Raw genomic sequence first — 19,856 nt, forward strand, 5'->3', positions numbered from 1 at the left:
ACAAGGATGGCTTACGAGGGAATTTAATATACAGCACCTGACAAATAGGAAGCACTGAATTTTTTTATTAGGTGCTTATAGTAGAAAAAAAATGTCTGTGACAAAAGGACCATTAACTGAACTAACATTCAGGATGAAGAAAAAGTATAATTAAAGCCAAAGGAAAAGCTGGGTTAAAGAGCTATAAAATAAATTACTGGCTTGTATTAAATTTTGCCAAATCACAGAATAGTGATGACTTCAGCTGTCAATAAGCACTTAAAATCCACAAGGATTTACTGTTGGTGTAAAGAAGTTTGCCAACAGGAAAGAAAAACAGGAAAAAAAGAAAAGGAATAATTTAGGCATTTCTTGGCTTCTAACCTCCACTCTGTAACTCTCTAATCAATCTCTACTTCTTCCCTAAGGTTTAATGTATTCATAATGAACTAATGGCAAAGACAGATGCTTTCATTTGCATGAAACAACTTATTAGTCAAGCTTGCTGAACAAATCACTGCAGCAGAACAGTAAAATGCATAGCTGCAAGAATATACCTATGTGATTTCTTCTGTCATCTGAATTTCCAGCATATCGCACAGAACTGGCACAGAAACTGAAATGGCATCATATTAGCATGTATAGAGAGGTAAGTGTCTCTACGAACTAAAGAAACAGCTAAAATCTTCAAATGGCACCAAACATACAGATTCAGCTAAACAGTACTACCTGGAGGCTTCAATGACATCTTTAATTTCAAGCAAAATGAGATGAACAGAATCGCAACAAGGAAGCAAACAGGTAAAAGTGCCCAACACAAAGCTCACCTGTTGAAAATAAAGAAGTATTTTCTGACTTTTAAAAGAAGTCAGATTTTCAGTGAAAAGACCTGTCACTTAAATACAAGCAAACTGCCTGCTTGTGAGCACTTCTTCAGGTTGCTGACTCCACGCAAACACCTCACAAGACGTGACTGTTCTGGTTTCTTTCCTCCTCTGCTGTTAAAGGATATATTGCCCTGGTTGTAAAAGGAAACATTTAAATTCTAAATAATTTTAAGTTTATGAAAACATTCGAGGAATTTACCAGGCCTTTCTCAGTGCAGAGGCCTCACCACAGAGATATTCTTTTATCATTTACAGTAAAATGTGCTAACCAGAACTAGAGGAAAAATGATGGGAAAAATTAGGTTTTTTTTACATTTGACATAGTTTCAGTTTCATATAAAAGTTTTGAAAGTTACACAAACAAGTGCATTCTGAAACTTTTATCTTCTCCAGATATACCACCCTATGATGATTTCAAAATGAAAGAAACTTCTGCTGCCTGTGACCTGTATCTCTTTGCTTCACCGCTGCTTACACTGCGCTGCTCCCAGCTGTCTGTTGTGCCACATGCCCAGAAGCCTGGAAAGGCTGGGGTCCCCACACCAGAGCAGTTCACGTGCAGTTCGGTTATCCATCATAACTGGATTTATGAACCACCCCAGGTTTAATAAATCAACCTTTTTTGGCAGAGGTCTGCATCACTGGTAAATTTCCGTTGAGAACAGGCACTGAGCATCTGTGATTGCCATTCATTTCACCTGAAATGACCAGTGCTCAAATCCTTCCTTTGTATTACTATACTCTTAAATTGCTTTGAAAAACTGTGATAGACTTCCTCATGTGACTGAAGCAATCACAACAGCATAAATCATACATTGCTTGCCTGTCCCAATTACCACATCAAATGCATCAATGTGAACCAGTTGGATTACTCAAAAAAGCACCATGACTTAGACTTTAGAAATATAAAAAAAGAATCCCGCCCTTGTTTTCCTAAATCAGATTAACACTTTGACAGTAACAACAAACCATTTCATTTGCTTCCTTTTATCCCATTGGTTCCTGGCAAACTGACCAGATATCTAATTACAGACTTAAATTTTGCATGTGTAACTTCTTAAATCTTTGAGGATGTCACTCCAGTCCTCAACTTGTATCAGACACTCAGATTTAATCACTTGTTTTTTTCCTAACTTACAGCCTATTCTGTAGTTTGTGTATGCATATAAAGGATACTATGCCAAACATGCAGGCATGTTTGGCATTTCTGCTATTTTTACAACATCACTTACTTTAGCACTGTTAATGGGAGCATATTATATCAACTTGAATATACTTTATGAAGCTAAGATTTATATCACAAGAATGTCTGGCATGATAGAATCTGTTTTTACTCATATGTATGCAACAAACAGTTCATTAAATTGGCCAGAAAGATCGGCATCATCTATAGGTACAAGTTGGGATCAGGAAAGGCTGCTGATGGTATCTAACAGTTCACAGAGCTATTTATCTAAACTGGAGAATTTGAAAGAATGACTAATAATAAATGTTTCTAGTCAGGATCTATCTTAATTCCCAGAATTTAGCTTATTCTGAGGGTCACCTCCTCCAAGTTTTTCTGACTGAAAACAGATGGGAAAGGTAATTTCCACCTGAACAACACTATCCAATGAACACATTTGCCTACTTTTTGTCACCATTTGTAAAACACGCACAAATGTCTTGCAGGTTCTGCTTCCAAAAGCCTTTTCTGCTAAGGGAAAATTTGTATTAAAAGATGTCCCCAACATGACTATATAAGTGTGGATTTATAGCAAACCCTCTCAGCAGAGATTAAATCCTCATGGGGGAAAAATGAAGACAAAAGAATTCAGACCAATTTGTCAAGCAAAAGAAGAGTGCCAACACTTCTGTGCTGACATCACTTTTCCTACCCTGAAGCTTCACTCATTTAGAAGTACTGCAAAATTCATACTTCCAACCAAGGCAGCTTCACCAGCAATATTTCCCAAGAAACACCTAGCTTATACGTTTTACAGGATGCCTGTAATGAGAGTCTTTGCTTCAGATTTTCTTTCCCTTCTTGGTTTAGCAAAGTGCGGAGCAGGTGATCTTCAGGCCATGACAGGCCTGCACATTCATCATGTTTTTCCACAGTGAAGACCCAGAACTTACGATGGAGATAGAGATACCAGCTTAATGTTAACTGCCACCACCTGATAAGAATATTTGGGATGGTTTTGAGTTTGTAATGTTTAATTTTAAATCATACATGCATTAGAAGAATCCAATGCCCTGATGTCTTCTGATCCCCATCTTTTGACTACTGGACGATGATATTTTTATAGGGTACTGGATATATTAAAATGTGCATTGGAACAGCAGATAAAATTTCCAGTCCAGCTTTGCACACAGAGAAAATTGGGACTACAAAATGTATCCACAACGTGTCAAAAATAATTTGAGACTCCCAATACCCTCAGACCACGAAAAGCACATTTTACCATGGATTATGATCATGTCCAACTATCATCCTTGTTGGTGAGCATTTAAGCTAGACTGACAGACTTAAAACAACTTGTCTATTATTTATTGTGGTGTGGGATTAAGCAAATCAAGCTCCATGATTGGATATCTGTTCCCATCCACTATATGCTCTCTACTGCAGCATTACCTTTTGTTAGTGGCTAAGGAACACAGCTCTTGGATTTTAAAGGTGTTTAATATCCCTATCACAAAACTGAAGAAATTCTGGTTTGGTAGCTTTAAGTTAAAACAACTCTCAAATATACTTGTTAAATTTTCAATTCCAGAACTAATAACATATCTTTTAGCCAGAACTCAACCTGAAAACCTTTTGGAAGAGCATGTGTTTTTACTCCCATGTGAGCATATTCCATGCAAGTTACTGAAAAAATACCCATTTTATTCATACTGCAGCATTAGGTACTTTTTGTAGACCTGGTCCATTTTGTTGCATTCTTTGTCTAATGGCAAGATTTCCCTATATGACCTCTATTGATTTTTACTTCTCACTTTCATTTACAGAAAGTGATATTCACACTCTGTTAACAGCATATGATCAGTCATGGTTTGTTAAGGATACCTAAAATCCAGCTGCAGCATGTGTCTTTCATTTTTCTGTGACACTGGGTTTTTACTACCTCAAAGGTCAATGCTCATTTTCTGTATCATTTATCTGACAAGTAATCAGGGTCACAATGTCATCTAATGTGGGATGAAGGTCTTGGAAGTACCCTGTCTCACAGTTAACTATTAAGCTGGGCTCATTTGCTTCACTGATAAAATCAATCAGCATTGAAGACTGGCATTTGTTTCTCCTTGGAATGAGATTCACAGTGTCCTTCCACCAATGTTTTCTGTAAATAAGAGCATTGAAATCTCTTGATTTTGGCCTCACTGCTATTTTTGCCTATTAAAATACTCCTTGTTTTGCTTTCCGTACTCTTTCAGTTGGTTAGTAAGTGAGACTTGACTGAAGAGCCTTATTTATGTTTTTATTCACCCAACATTAGAATGCCCCAAACCATGCAGATAAAAAGTGAGAACGACATCTGCAATTTGGACAAGGACAATAAATATAAAAGGTCTGCATTCTACTAGCCCGTCTATCACTTACAAAATTAATATTAAGTCTCTCTATTAATGTAAGAGATATGAAGGGATGTGTGGACCTATATAGCTAAAAAACCCAACAGGTACCCAGTAAATTAATTATGAAATTAATGTGGACAGAAAAGAATTTGGGCACCCTCACAGGTGATCTAAACTCTCACTGACCAGACTTATGAATGCAAGCCATACATATATAAACAGGACAGTTTTACACAGCAGTATTTAGTACACCTATTTAGTGAAGTAGTGACCATCACTCGGGTGCTTTATGTCCTTTCTGTGACACAATTCAACAAGATTATTAATAACCTAAGAGAGAATAGGAGAGTCAGAAAAGAGCTTTCAGAACAGTTAAAGAAACATGCCAAAGAAGAGAAGACCCAGAAGCACAATTTGTTTGTTTTAACAAAGGGGAGATTAAAAGGTGATTTCGTAATGAAATGCCTATAAAGGATGAAATGAATTTTGATGAAAAGCAACTCTTATCACAAACAAGGTGAAGCAGAAGCTACACATACTCAAGCTAGAAATAAAAGCAGCTAGGCTAATTAACCCCAAAAGGCTGTAATGGGTTTTCCATACCAGTAACCTTAAACAGATTGAATGTCCTTCTAAAATATAATTCAAATAAAAGCTGAGATATAAATAAATCCAGTGAAGTTGTATGTTTAGTTTAGATGGTCACCAGTGCCCCTTCCGGCCCGTGAATTCCATGTAAATTCACATTACATACAGTAAAACCTGAAAGGGTAAGCTCTTTATTCTTACCACTGAGATTTTAAATAGAGAGGAAATAAAAGGTAGTTTGTAATTACTTTGTAATTAACTTGTGGTCTTACAGCTCCCCCATGAAACAGAAACATCTAACTCTTTTATTCCACACTAAGAGGCATGGATTCACATTTTTCTGCCCCACATGCCAAAGATGTGATGAGGAAGACACACAAGAACTAAAATCTCTTTTCCTCTTTTGATTCTAAGTGAATAGAAAGCATGAAAAAAGCTATTAAATAAACAAGCAAAGAAACAACCATTCCTCCATCTACAAGAAAACACTTTACACCGCTTCATATTGGTAAAATGGACATACAACTTTGTAACAATACCCTCCAAAACCCCAAACATTTTGATGTAAAGCCAAGGTTTACAGTATGAACTCAGCAGCTTTGACCAACTGATACAGTTGAAGAGGTGAGCTATCATCCATATTGGCATAGCATATTTTGCTGTGACACAGCTGTTACCTTGGTGAATGATACATTATTTCCTAGCTATCTTAATGCCATGAATTTATAATCACTGCAGAAACTGAATGGGAGATTCAAAAACCAGATGGAAAGCATACATTAACTCCTTTAAAGAGGTAATAGGAAATACATTAGGAGCATTAAAAAAATCAAGTTAATTATCTATAACTGTAAGATAAAAAGAATCTATCAACTCCAAAAAGACCCAAGTAGGCAAATGATGAAAAATTATCCACAACTTCTCAAATCAGGAAATTACTCAGACCTTAAACGTACATGCCTAGATTTCTTTTGCTAGTCATCTGCTTCTGCTTATAGCATTGTGGGACACTGGACTTTTGAACGACAGCAATGCTCTGCTAGGTCAGACTAACACTTCCTCTTGGAAAGCAAGAAAATTAGTCCTGTTTGGGGAGAGAATGAGAGCCTGCCTACTTTGTCCAGATCCAGTCCTGCCACGCTAGAGGCTACAACGCTCCTCAGTACTTACATATGAATTTTTTTTGTTCAGACCCTCTGAATCTCTGTCTGCATCCACAGGTTTACTTCTTACTCTTCCCCTCTATTGATACTGGATGCAGGAGGACTGTCTCGATGGAATGATGCAGAAATCAGGTTTTTTAATGATGTTATAGATACTATATGGGTTTCATTCTCACCACACTACATACAGTTAAGCTGATTTTGCTGGGAAAAACTGCAGCTGGAATAATTTAACACATTTGATTTTGCAGGGCTGAGGTTTGGTAAAATTATATGCAACTGAATCCAAATACCCATAAATTAAGGTGTTTGGCACCATCAGCAACAAATCTGTAACTGGCTGTGCCTATAATCAAATTCTATATAGTAGTGAAATAGTTTAAAGGTATTTAACTTTTCAGACCTCATATCAGGTGGATATTTGAAAAAGTTCATGTTCCTCATGTTCAATATTGCCTTTAATGCATTTTCGTCCTCATTTATGGCGAAAGGAATGAAATCAGATTTTTCTCTATTCTAATCCTTTCCAGTATTGAAAAGCACTAGCATGTAGCAGAATTGTAAAGAAAATGTATAAATAAATCATCAGCAATCTCATTTAGCTAAAAAGCCAGTGGGCTTTTTTCATTTTCTAGGAGAGCCAAATTTCTTCAGATTTATCTGTGCATGAAACATGTTTACATGAATGACAAACATGGAATCATTCCAATAGTTATTTTGGTAGAAGGGAAGGAGGACAAGAAAGAAATCTTCTTTCAGTAGTACATATGCGAAAGAAAATTCAGGAATTTCCAATGCTGATGGGTAGGAAAAGCCATGTGACTCTGCAGATGCCTCACAGACCATTTGATAAACCTCCAGCAGGTTAAACAAACACACAGGGAAGACTGTATATGATACTGCAACTGCAGCCTCTCATCAAACATGAAAATCAGCAAATGACTTTGCAGATATAATAAACACCTCAAGTGCAGAAAAGCTTACAATCCCGTGATATACATTTCACAGGTCAAAACATTGGCTTCTGCTAGGAAATCACCCAAGACAGTTGGCATAACTGTGACTGCAGAGGTTACTGCTAATGAATTTCTAAATGCTAAAAATCTCCTCAGTGGCAAATCTGAGCATTCTGTGCTGATTTTTAAAAGCGCGCAATAAGAGTGTCTATGAGACAAACGCAAATTGAGAAGAAAGTGCTTTTGCAGATGCACACTTTAGCTTCCAAACCCAGCTTTTAGTGACATACATAGTACCTTCAGGTTTTACTTCTGCAATCATAGAATGGTATAGACCATTCCAGAAAATGGAAAGGACCTTATGATCATTTAGTTCCAACATCCCTTCCACGGGCAGCGACACCTCACACTACACCTGTCCAACCTGGCCTTGAACACTGACAGGGATAGAACATTTACCACTTCTTTCCCCAGCCTGTAGCTGTGCCTGGGATCGCCCCAACCCAAATGTAGGACCTTGCACTTCTCATTGTTGAACTTCATGAGCAATGAATTATTTCCTCCACAATAAGAGCTATGAAAAAGGTAGGGATGATTTTGTGACATGTTTCCTCAGGCAATTCATGCTCTTAATCCACAAAACCAGTTAGCTAGTGAAGACTATTTAATATTTTAGTAGGGGATGAATTATTAGGTAAAACAGCACAGCAGTGCCTCTGTGAAATCAGAGTGCTTATGAAATCTGAGGGAAGCTGAAGTCAAGGGCAAGGCTGGAAGAGGTGACTGAGGTCTGCCCAGGTAAGGCAACACTTCCTGAGAAGGTAGCTTCTCTACAGCACACGATGCAAAGCCAGCTGCCAAAGTCAGCAGTCCTCCATCAAAAAATAATAGCAGTTTACAACTTCTGCGGTTTTACTTGACATAGGAGTCTCAGGAAATTGGACCAAGTTAACTGCAAGCACGAGAAGAGCTATTTTGAACACTGGCTGTCTTGGCAATGCTGTATCAATCACAGAGGAAAACAAAACCGGCTCTGGAGGTGTTTGCACATAGGTAAACATCTACCCACTTGGGATGGATCATCTGTCATATTTGTCAGTCACTGTGAACCTGGCCCAGATGTTAACAGCTGAGCTACAGCAAGAATATCCTTCTTCCCCCCTAAGCAGCATCATTTAATGAAACTTGCATCCTTGGATCACATTAAAAATCTTTTATTTTATTTTTTAATCCATGTGGTTGTTTTCTCAATTCCTCCTCTCTCTCTGTATTACTTTCTATATTTCTCCCTTATTTCTGAGATTATCTTGCAAAGGAAAAATAACATGCTCTATCTAGGCTAGTATTATATGATGGTGTACAGACCGCTTCCTCACTTACATTGTGGCCCAGCACACAGCTGTTAAATTCGGCTAATACAATTTTATATCAGCAACTGAAGCACAGCATAACTGGATCATATCTTCTGTCTCTAACTGTAATCTATAATGGATCCTTATATGTATATATATAGAATCATGGAATCACAGAATAATTAAGGTTGGAAAGGACCTTAAGATCATCCAGTTCCAACCCCCCTGCCATGGGCAGGGACACCTCACACTAAACCATGCCACCCAAGGCTCTGTCCAGCCTGGCCATGAACACCGCCAGGGATGGAGCATACACAACTTCCCTGGGCAACCCATTCCAGGGCCTCACCACCCTTACAGTACAGAACTTCTTCCTTATATCTAACCTGAACTTCCCCTGCTTAATGAAGAGTCTCTCCCAAGCATCCCTACAGCCCCCCTTCAGATACTGGAAGGCTGCTATGAGGTCTCCACGCAGCCTTCTCTTCTCCAGGCTGAACAGCCCCAACTTCCTCAGCCTGTCTTCATACGGGAGGTGCTCCAGTCCCCTGATCATCCTCGTGGCCCTTCTCTGGACTTGTTCCAACAGTTCCATGTCCTTTTTATGTTGAGGACACCAGAACTGCACACAATACTCCAGGTGAGGTCTCACAAGAGCAGAGTAGAGGGGCAGGATCACCTCCTTCGACCTGCTGGTCACGCTCCTTTTGATGCAGCCCAGGATACGGTTGGCTTTCTGGGCTGCGAGCGCACACTGAAGCCGGCTCATGTTCAGTTTCTCCTAATATATTTTAACTTTCAATTATTTTCTTATTTCTTCACAACATTTACTTGTTTCCTATAGGAATATGTGTTTGTTTTCAGGATTAAACAGACATTTCTGTGTGCTCTGAAACTGCCAGAATCATAAGTAAATTAAGTAGAGTGGTCTTTAGAAGGTAGACAAACCCCTCAAGAAAGCCACATTTGGTGCAGCATGAGTCAGAATATCAACATTTGCTGTGGAGCAGGCTGTAGGTCAGGGAGGGAAAAAATGGCATGCTTGTGTGTTTTTGTAAACAGTTAAATAACACCCGCATGTGTGTAGAGCCAAGGATCAGAAGAAAACTCCCTTACTGCTTTCCAGTGGTATACACATTGTGTATTTAAGCATTTCGGAGCCTGAAAACTCCCAGACTTCAATTATTGTTTTTGTTACAATAATTCAGTGTTTCATCACTTCTCCTAGGAATATTTTGTGTCCTAAGCAATTACTGAGGACACTACATCATACAGTAATTATTTTTTTAGTATCAGCTCTGTAAATACTATCTTTGCAAGGCATTTTAAAGTTCCTTCCTTCCAGCTCAGTAGTTCAAAATTCAGCCTACCCTAAAATCACGTCTGTTTAACATCTCATTTTTTGCATAAAGATTTGTTACCAAACCCCCCCCAAATGAGCCTCCAAAACTGCTAATAACAGCAATATCAGAGCATGAGCCACAGCAGAGGATGTGCTTCGGGGCTGTACATTCACTCTTGTGTTTTCCCTCCAGTTTGATGGCTAGCCTTGTTTTTGAGATCAAACACTGAGCTGAAATAGGAAACCTGTTTTATGGCACACTTCAAAAGATCAGGTAGTGTGGGAAGAAAGTGCAGTATTCATGCATGTACAAAGGAACTAAAAAAATCTGGTCACTTTAATTTCAGACTTTAAAGTCTTGACAATATTCCTTCAGAGTAGAACGACCTATTTTAACAACTGACCTGTTAGTACATCCCCGCAACAGCATACAAAACTTGCAAATGACAACGGTAAGAAAATAAACAGAGAGAAAACCAGGCTCCCCATGGTGGAGAAAATGTCAAAGGAATGATTTATAACTTCTAGGTGTGGTCTTCCCTACTCTTCTCCATGAGGGTTTGCATGCACTCTCCCCATAAATACAATTTGCCTGTTCAGCAGATCTAGTATCACCATGGAGAAGGTGGCTGGAATGAGACTTGGGAAGGTGCAAAAGCTCCTGTGGGTCCCTGAGGCCAGCACAGCTGGAGCACAAGGCTTATGTGGGAGAACAAGAGCGGATCAAAGACAACATGATGTGGGACAAGATTTCAAGGGACCTTCTGCTAGGTGTGTTGAGCAGGGGAGGAGGCAGGCAGTTGTGTTATTCTTCTGTCCCAGAGAAAAGGAAATTTCCTCTTTTTGAGGAAATATTCCCACTATGCCTCCTTGTTATTTGGCACTGGTTCTTTGAACAAGAATTTACTTAGGAGATAGCTACATGACTGCAATCCTTCTAGCTCACCAAGTCTCTGAATTCACAGATGATTCAAACAGCTGTCCCAGACTACAGCTTACACTGCAGTTTTGAGCCCTTGATCACTTCAGGCAACAAAGCTTCACATTTCTAGGAGTCTCCCATAGGTCAGGTGTCTGAGACAATAGATGCAAGAAGTAAAAAGTAAGGATTTTCCAGTTTAATGTCAAACAGACTGGGTACAAATTAGCTTTTCCCTAAAAACACAGACTTTTATCCCAACCAAAACTATTTGCAGAATTTAACTGAAACTTACTAATGATTTCAGCCAACAAAAATAAAACACTGAGAACCTGAAACATTACAGTTCTTTAAAAACTGTGGGGTTTTTGACTATTAATTTTATTTAAAAAAATAATAGTAACTTTCATGACTCAATAAAAAATTTGTACAGAATTGGGCTAAACCAAAACAAAACTTCTGCTGCGGATTTTATGAAATAATTTAATCAGCCTCAAATTTATGGTGTCTTGTTTGTTTGTTTCATGAAGGATCTAGTTTTACGTTTGGCTCAGGTAATTTCTTCTCCCTCTATTCCTCCAGTTTTCAGCGAGTGCACTGAAAATAGACAAATAAATAGTGTGACAGATTTCTCCATGTTGCTAAAACAGATAAGGGCATTGGATTTTAGTCTAGAAAGCATGGGAGCAGCTATTCAACCTGTCCATATTCAGGACAACACTGAGAACAAGCTTATCTTTAAGCATACATTAAAGCCTCCTTGACTTCAAAGTGCTTCTTCAACAGAGTCATCAGCTTCTGACACTGGTGGAATATTTGATGCTCTTTTTAAAGCTCCTGCAGGAATAAGCAATCACAAGATCAACACCTTTGACTCAAGTGCTACTGACTTAATGTTTCCCTTTGGCCAGGCACTGCATGGACCCTTGGGCAAGCTGGGAGGAAACCTTAGCCCAGGAACTCAGTGGGAACTACAGCCATCTAAACCTAGGGATAAGAGATGAGCTAACAAGTGAGTATCAAATACTTCATTTTTAAATGGCAGACATTTTTACCTGCATCTGACTCTGAGGGAAGGGTCTTACCTATGAATTCTGAAACATGCTGATTTCATTTATGTGCCTAAGTATTAGTCCAACAGTGATAGCTTCCTGAATGAGGCACAGTACACACCCCCTTGGCTTCTGTAACATATTATGTGGGCAGAATAGCAATAAGGTGTCATCACATACTGGTCAACTGTATAAATGTAAAGGTTCAGAGGAAAATACCTGTTTGTTTCTTACTCTGCAGACTGCTTGTCTGCTGGTGTTACCTCAAGCTTCACTTTTATGTTAAGAAATTCTGACTGTAAAGCTAAATAATGCTTCAAATCATCACGTATTTATAGCTACAACTAAACACCTACACATCTGCAAAATTAAGTCCAAGTTTCAAACTGCAATTATATTAACACATATAATTTGAATTAACTATAATTTCAGCAATTCTGTAAATCCCTTTGAAAGGATCTGTTGCTTGTTGATTTTGTGCCATGTGAAGACATGCTAAACGTGATATGTAGTCTCATCACATGAATAATGCATTCTGCATCTTAAACAAGCAAGTTCGGCTCCACAGAGATGCTTAATCCATTCCCTGCTTCTGGGTATGAAAGGAATTAAACTCAATGTACTGATCTCACAGTATGTGCTCATTTGACTTTAATTACAAAATGATTATTTCAACCTTTTTTTCCTGTAAAATAAACCAAGCCTGAGCTCCATGTAACCTCTATAGAATTACATGACTTCTCTGTGCATTCACTCTTTGCTCATCAATACTGTACTTTCAATACTGTTTCACATGAAAGGACAGAAAAGCCTCTTGGGGTTTACAGTTGGTATAGTAGTTTCAGATCTCACAGCACCAAAAGCTCCCCCTTTTTGATACTGAGCCAAATGAAGGAGCACTAGAATCCATTATAGTGATTTCAAATGTCATGAGAAGGAATTTTTACCAGGCACAGGGGGTGACATGAACCCATACTACGCAGGCAGATTTACATCACACATACTGGATATACATTTTCACTAGTGTTTTTTCCACAGACTGTTCAAACTGTGCAAAGCTCAGTATAAGATCGTTTACCTTGCTAAAAAACAGAATTTTCCTCTTGGCTGATTCAATAGCCAGAGCATTCCTTGGGAAGAGGACATCTGCTGTCCATGCATTGGGAATGACAGAGCATCAAGTGAATTAGACAGCTATACTGTCAAAGGCACTGCCATGTTTCAAGCTTCAAAAAACAGCACTTCAGGAATGTGATGCTTTATCAGGCATACCATCTGGGAGGAATCTAAATGAATGCTTTCCATACAGTATATGCTCTTCATGTAAGGATTACTGACAGTAACTCCAGCTGACATGTCTCCAATCAGGTTTAGAAGAATTTACCAGGTTCACTGCATCATGCCTTCCAATTCAAAACCTATTTGGAGCTGACCTACATACTGGCAGAAGTGTGATCCTGCAAAGCAAAGAGGTTGTACTTCTTCTGATCTCAAACTACTTAATGGGTTAATGGTTCTAGTTAATACTACCGGTACACCTCCTACTGCCAAGCCAAGCTGCCTAGCTGGGATGCTTCTGCATCTGTGTCAAAACTAATCCATAATGTTGATAAACTACCCAGAGACAAGAAAGCACAGATGCTATTTACAAGGTGCACCTTATATGAGAGATGTGAGGTCAAATTTTCTCAGTATCCAAGTGATATAAACATTTATGGATTATTTTCAGAAACTTCAGTCAACTCCTAAATGTTCAAGTTACTTCTCAAAATAATATTTACTTTTACAAAACTATTTATGTATCTAACCCCACGACATCCGCTGTGCTAGAATGTGAATTTGGCTCCTAAGGTCTAGAGATGCAACAATGCATTAAGATAAATGTCTTCACTATACTAAAAGCTGAAGAACATACATAAGATTAGATCAGTGTTTTTCAGAACACCTGAAATTAAACACAGTACATCTCCTTAACCACTTGCCACTATTATCTCTCTGAATAAACTATGACCTATACAGAGCACAGAGGAAAGATTTATCTGCAGCGCTCACAAACACTCTGGAATACACAGCAAATTTGTAAAGTATTCAAAATAAATGGTGATTTGTCATGACAACTATTCAACATGTGAAACTCCTAATCTTATCAAACGCTCTAAAGAAAAATTGCACCGATTCAGTTTTCATCAAACTTTCTTCTTAAAGAACACAAGTGAAAATCATCAGTTCTCAAAATATCACCTGAAGCCATGAACCTCGCTCTGTATTTGGACCTCGACATGAGTGTTTTAGAAATACACTAACCACATGAGAGATGACAACTGCTAAATTCACAGTGAAAATGGATGACCCTGGGAATTACAGACCAGTCAGGCTCACCTCTGTGCCTGGCAAAATCTTGGAGCAGATTCTCCTGGAAGGCATGCTAAGGCACATGAAAATCAACAAGGTGCTTGGTAACAGCCAGCATGGCTTCACTAAGGGGAAATCCTGCCTGACCAATTTGGTGGCCTTTTATGATGGGGCTACAGAACTGATGGACAGGGGTAGAGCAGTTGATGTCATCTACCTGGAATTGTGCAAAGCGTTCGACACTGTCCCACACAACATCCTTGTCTCTAAATTGGAGAGACATCAATTTGATGGATGGACCACTTGGTGGATAAAGAACTGGCTGGATGGCCGCACACAGAGTTGTGGTCAATGGCTCAATGTCCAGCTGGAGACCAGTAACGAGTGGTGTCCCTCAGGGATCGGTGTTGGGACCGGTCTTGTTCAACATCTTTGTCGCTGACATGGACAGTGGGATTGAGTGCGCCCTCAGCAAGTTTGCCGATGACACCAAGCTGTGTGGTTCGGTTGATATGCTGAAGGGAAGGAATGCCATCCAGAGGGACCTTGACACGCTTGTGAGGTGGGCTGATGCCAACCTCATGAAGTTTAACCATGCCAAGTGCAAGGTCCTACACCTGGGTCGGAGCAATCCCAGGCACAGCTACAGGTTGGGCAGAGAAGAGATTCAGAGCAGCCCTGTGGAGAAGGACTTGGTTGATGAGAAAATGAACATGAGCCGGCTGCAGTGTGCGCTCGCAGCCCAGAAAGCCAACCATATCCTGGGCTGCATCAAAAGGAGCGTGACCAGCAGGTCGAAGGAGGTGATCCTGCCCCTCTACTCTGCTCTTGTGAGACCTCACCTGGAGTATTGTGTGCAGTTCTGGTGTCCTCAACATAAAAAGGACATGGAACTGTTGGAACAAGTCCAGAGGAGGGCCACAAGGATGATCAGGGAGCTGGAGCACCTCCTGTGTGAAGACAGGCTGAGAAAGTTGGGGCTGTTCAGCCTGGAGGAGTGAAGGCTGCATGGAGACCTCATAGCAGCCTTCCAGTATCTGAAGGGGGCTGTAGGGATGCTGGAGAGGGACTCTTCATTAGGGACTGTAGTGATAGGACAAGGGGTAACAGGTTAAAACTTAAACAGGGGAAGTTTAGGTTGGATATAAGAAGGAAATTCTTTCCTGTTAGGGTGGTGAGGCACTGGAATGGGTTGCCCAGGGAGGCTGTGAATGCTCCATCCCTGGCAGTATTCAAGACCAGGTTGGACGAGGCCTTGGGTGATATGATTTAGTGTGAGGTGTCCCTGCCCACGGCAGGGGGGTTGGAACTAGATGATCTTAAGGTCCTTTCCAATCCTAATGATTCTATGATTCTCTGATTCTATGAAATATTCAGAAGATTAAAAAAAAGTAAGTAGATACTCTGTATTTTTACTTTAGTGACCTATGAGCTAAAGAATTACCTGAAAAGGTACCCATACAGAGGCCTTGATTCACTCTGAAGAACAATGAATCATGATTTGTATTGACTCGGAGAAAAAACAGGTGGTTGGTCTTTGTATAATTATTTTCTCATAACAATAACTGCACACTAGACACTGGAGTCATGTCATTTCACAGTGGTTATGATAGATATGATTCTACCATAACAGTAACAATCTGCATATCACTAGACTGTTTTCAACAGTCAAAAATGTTCATTATGTGCAACAGTAAATCATCCAGCTTGCTCTCTCTCACATATCCAAACATGCACAAAAAGCATGCACAAAACATGTAATTTGGCTCTTCAGAAACACTAGAGCTATTGGGATGAGATGCAAACATGGCAGTGGTAAAGGTCTGAACTCCATCCCCTGTATCTATAGCCTCCCAGCAGGTGTGTAACTTTGTTCAGCAGTAAGGCCATAGAGTGCAAAGAATATTACCATTAGTCATTAGAAGGTGGGTGACATGACCTTACAGTTTCTGACTTCTATTGCAAGTTATCTTCCCTCTGAGTCGAAGGTTACTGTGCTTTCTGTGAGACTGGCAACATCAGTTATTCTGCCTTTGCACAACCTTTGTCAGTGTTCATTTGTTTTCATTTCATTTAAAGATCTCTAAAATCTTATTGAAGGTGAAAATCCCTTTAGACTGCTGCATAATATACATAGAACTTGATATTCATAAGCATATTTTGCAGACATGTTTGAAGTAATTAAAAGAGAAATACATGGAGCTGACAGAGAAAGTCCAGAGGAGGCCACGAGGATGATCAGGGGACTGGAGCACCTCCCGTATGAAGACAGGCTGAGAAAGTTGGGGCTGTTCAGCCTGGAGAAGAGAAGGCTGCGTGAAGACCTCATAGCAGCCTTTCAGTATCTAAAGGGGGCCTAAAAGGTTGCTGGGGGGGGACTCTTCATCAGGGACTGTAGTGATAGGACAAGGGGTAATGGGTTGAAACTTAAACAGGGCAAGTTCAGGTTTGATATAAGGAAGAAGTTCTTTACTGTGAGGATGGTGAGGCACTGGAACAGGTGGCCCAGAAGAAGTGGTAAATGTTCCATCCCTGACAATGTTCAAGGCCAGGTTGGACAGAGTCTTGGGCAATATGGTCTAGCGTGAGGCGTTCCTGCCCACGGCAGGGGTTTGGAACTGGATGATCTTAAGGTCCTTTCCAACCCTAACCATTCCATGATTCTATAACTCTATGAAATAGGTTCAAAGACCACGTATTTAAACCACTGATCTAGTGATCCACCTTTGAGCGATACAGTGACAGAAAAGACAAGGATGGGCATACCATGTAGCAGAAAATTACGTGAAGATGTGAATTCTGACAGTGTTGCTCACTAGATTTCTGAGCCTGTCCAATCAGCCCTGGAAAATATAAGCTCCAATCTCCCTATACTGTTGAAACCAGATATCAAACTACAGATTTCATGGGTCCTGAAAATATGCGAATGTCTGAAGAAGTCACAATCAATGTCTGAAACCTGCTGCAAAAGACAGACACGGGGATTTTCTTCCTAGCAAAAGCTTGAGGCTACCTAACTGTGGGAGCTCCATACAGTTCCCATGGAACCTTCCTTATAAAGTTGCTTCATAGTAACTGTAATTCATTTGCTTTTTATAACTAGCTGAATTTTGCTTAGCATTACCTTCCTGTTCACAAACAAGTTAGGTGTTATAAAAAGCAAGGCAAGTCTTACCTGGAATACTCTGTCTCCTCACAGACAGTGCTCCATCAGGTGCCTTTGCCTGGTTTGCAGACTTTGTGTAAGGACTCTCATCTAAACAGAAACAAGCAACACTTCTTGTTACTATTAAATATAATGTGAAAAACCCCAGAATTTTTACCCAAATCCTGTGTGAACTAGCAGTGCAGAGCACAAGAGCTGCTGTGAGCTAGATAAAGATGGGTATTTCTGAATGTTGATTCAATGTTCAATGTCATGTTCAGACTAAATGACAAAGGCTCTGAATAGCAGAGCTGAAAACGATGGGGTAAAACTAAAATCAGAGATAATACTTAGTTGATGACAGGCTTGACATACAAAGACCTTTTTGGCTATAACATAATTATAGACATTTCCTTTTTCTCATGTTAAGAAGCTTTGTCAAAGACTCCAGTGAGAGAGGTACCATCCCTGTTCAGGAGTGAAAGGTTTCTGGAAGCTTTTGAATATTCCAGCTGTAAAGAACTCCTTTTCCTCTGGGATCTGTCAGTGGGTGGTTCCTTTTCTGTGGTAACAATTGATCAGGGAAAACATCAGAAAGCTGTTGCCAAATAGGCCAGCCATTTTTACGCTTGAAGAATGGCACTGTAACAGCCTGTGTCTAAATAGGAAGCTATGTGGAGCACCTACTGATCAACCTCAGCACGTAAGAGACCACTAATGCTGAGATGAGCAGATGAGCTGTAAATTAAAGGCAGCATTAGGCAGAAAGTGAGTCACTTGTACATCCTCCTTAAGAGCAAAATGACAGCAGGGGAACAAATCAACTGTATTGTAGTTTTAAAAGGAATAAGCTATAAGCTCAAGAAAGAAATGTGAATAAAAAAGAAGTACTATGCATCTTATTATTTCAATCAGAAGAAAGGAATCAAAAGAAACTAGGCTTCTGTCTTGCTCTTCCTTTAATCGCATGCTCTAACACTTTAAAGAATTATCAAATCCTTCTATTTGCATATTTTCCTTCAGTTAAATTCCAAAGACTGATGCATTTACAGCATGTGCATGAATATATGCTTAAATACAGATCAATGAGTAAAGGAATCAAAGACCATGCTATCTGGTGGCATCCTCAGATCAAGTAGAACTATATAATCATTTTCTGGAGAATCAGTTTTCAGCTGACACTCTTGACATTGTAAGCCTTGCAAAGTCTCAAACTCCCTTAGAAGCTTGCATCATGGACAGCAGTCCATTTCTATACAAGTGAGGGAGGAGTTTGGTCAGCATAATTTGACTTAAAACCAGGTGTCAGAAAGAAGTGACTAGAAAAGTTGGTTGGCTTTTAAAGCCAGAACCTCTGCAATGAGCTCTGCTACTGTTCGGCAGTGACAAAACACCTAAATAAATTAAAAAAAAAAAAAAAAAGAAAGAAAAAGGCAAAATATTGTTTTACAGTCACCCACTTGATAAAAATGCAGCTAGTAATGAAGAATATCCATTGGTATATATATGTTCTTCAGCCAATAGAATTGTTTTTTTCTACAGTAAAATGAACTTCCATTGCTTTAGGACTACACTGTTACAAGGAGAAAGAGAACAGGCTTGGCTATACTGTGTGCTAGTACATACTCCAAGAAAATAAAGCTGTCAGCTACAGGAAATACACTAGCATGAAAAAATATTAACACAGACCCAGCTACACAATTCAAGAAAAAGGTAGATGTGTAAAGCCTTATTCTTCCATTTGAGGAAAGCGGAAAAGATGATATGGTTGCATATGCAGAATATACATCCCTTCATTAAAGAAAAAAAATAAAGTAAGAGTGAGCTAGAGCTTCTGGAGGAAGTAAGATTGTCTTTTTTATTTCACAGAAGAGATACCACTGAGCTTAAACTCAAGACAAGGCTTTACCGAACAACCTTGCTAACTCACACCAATACCAGAAAAATAGGGCTCATCCATAACATGTGCATTACGTGTCCCATCCATTTTTACTTATTTGCAGGTGCTGAACATGACAGCAGATAGTACAAGGCATGCATTTTTCTTTTAAAAGTAGGCAGGAAACGTAATACAATTTCTCAGGAACCAGTGGATGGTGATGACTTTGGACCCTATTTGAATGTATGCCCTACCCATGAAAAATCTATCCATTTACAGAACAAAACAGTCCTCTCCTAGTCAGACTTATTACATACAAATGTTTTTCACCGGATTCGAAAGAGGCTAAAATAGAACGTAAGAATTTTCGCAGCTAGACCTTTTTCATTGAATCTTTATCACTGAGCAAATGAGTACATCAGCTACAGTCTCATGCTGGAATAGGATTTTCCCAATATTGCACTGCACTGGGAGTACCTGCAGTTATCCAGAGTCCAGAATAAAGGACAAGTCTGCAAATCTTTCTGGTTAATGGGGAGAGGAGACTGTATATGTTAGTAAGCTAATATTTTAACTTAACCATGTTAACATTGAAAACTTACCAGATACTTATATACTGTAGGCAGGCAGTTGTGCTGCATTTCTTAATCTCTCTACAGACACCAAAGAAGAAGCTCAAAAAGT

At 39.4% G+C, this 19,856-nt stretch overlaps 1 protein-coding gene across 16 annotated transcripts in view; it reads right to left on the reverse strand.

The window, feature by feature from the left end:
* The window catches only part of GRIP1 (glutamate receptor interacting protein 1), a 324,193-nt gene that overhangs the window by 94,845 nt on the left and 209,492 nt on the right, over positions 1 to 19,856 (reverse strand). For 14 of the 16 annotated variants that reach the window (XM_062613666.1, XM_062613679.1, XM_062613681.1 and 11 more), the window contains exon 2: positions 17,324 to 17,404. The exons of the other annotated variants lie outside the window; for them this stretch is intronic. In XM_062613666.1, coding sequence (XP_062469650.1) covers positions 17,324 to 17,404 — 81 coding nt within the window. The remainder of the gene's footprint in view (positions 1 to 17,323; positions 17,405 to 19,856) is intronic. 16 annotated transcript variants of the gene reach the window in all.

Source organism: Pezoporus occidentalis, unplaced genomic scaffold (assembly GCF_034315485.1).
Source record: "Pezoporus occidentalis ecotype Australia unplaced genomic scaffold, CSIRO_AGI_Poc_V1 ctg17, whole genome shotgun sequence".
Lineage (NCBI taxonomy): Eukaryota > Metazoa > Chordata > Aves > Psittaciformes > Psittacidae > Pezoporus > Pezoporus occidentalis.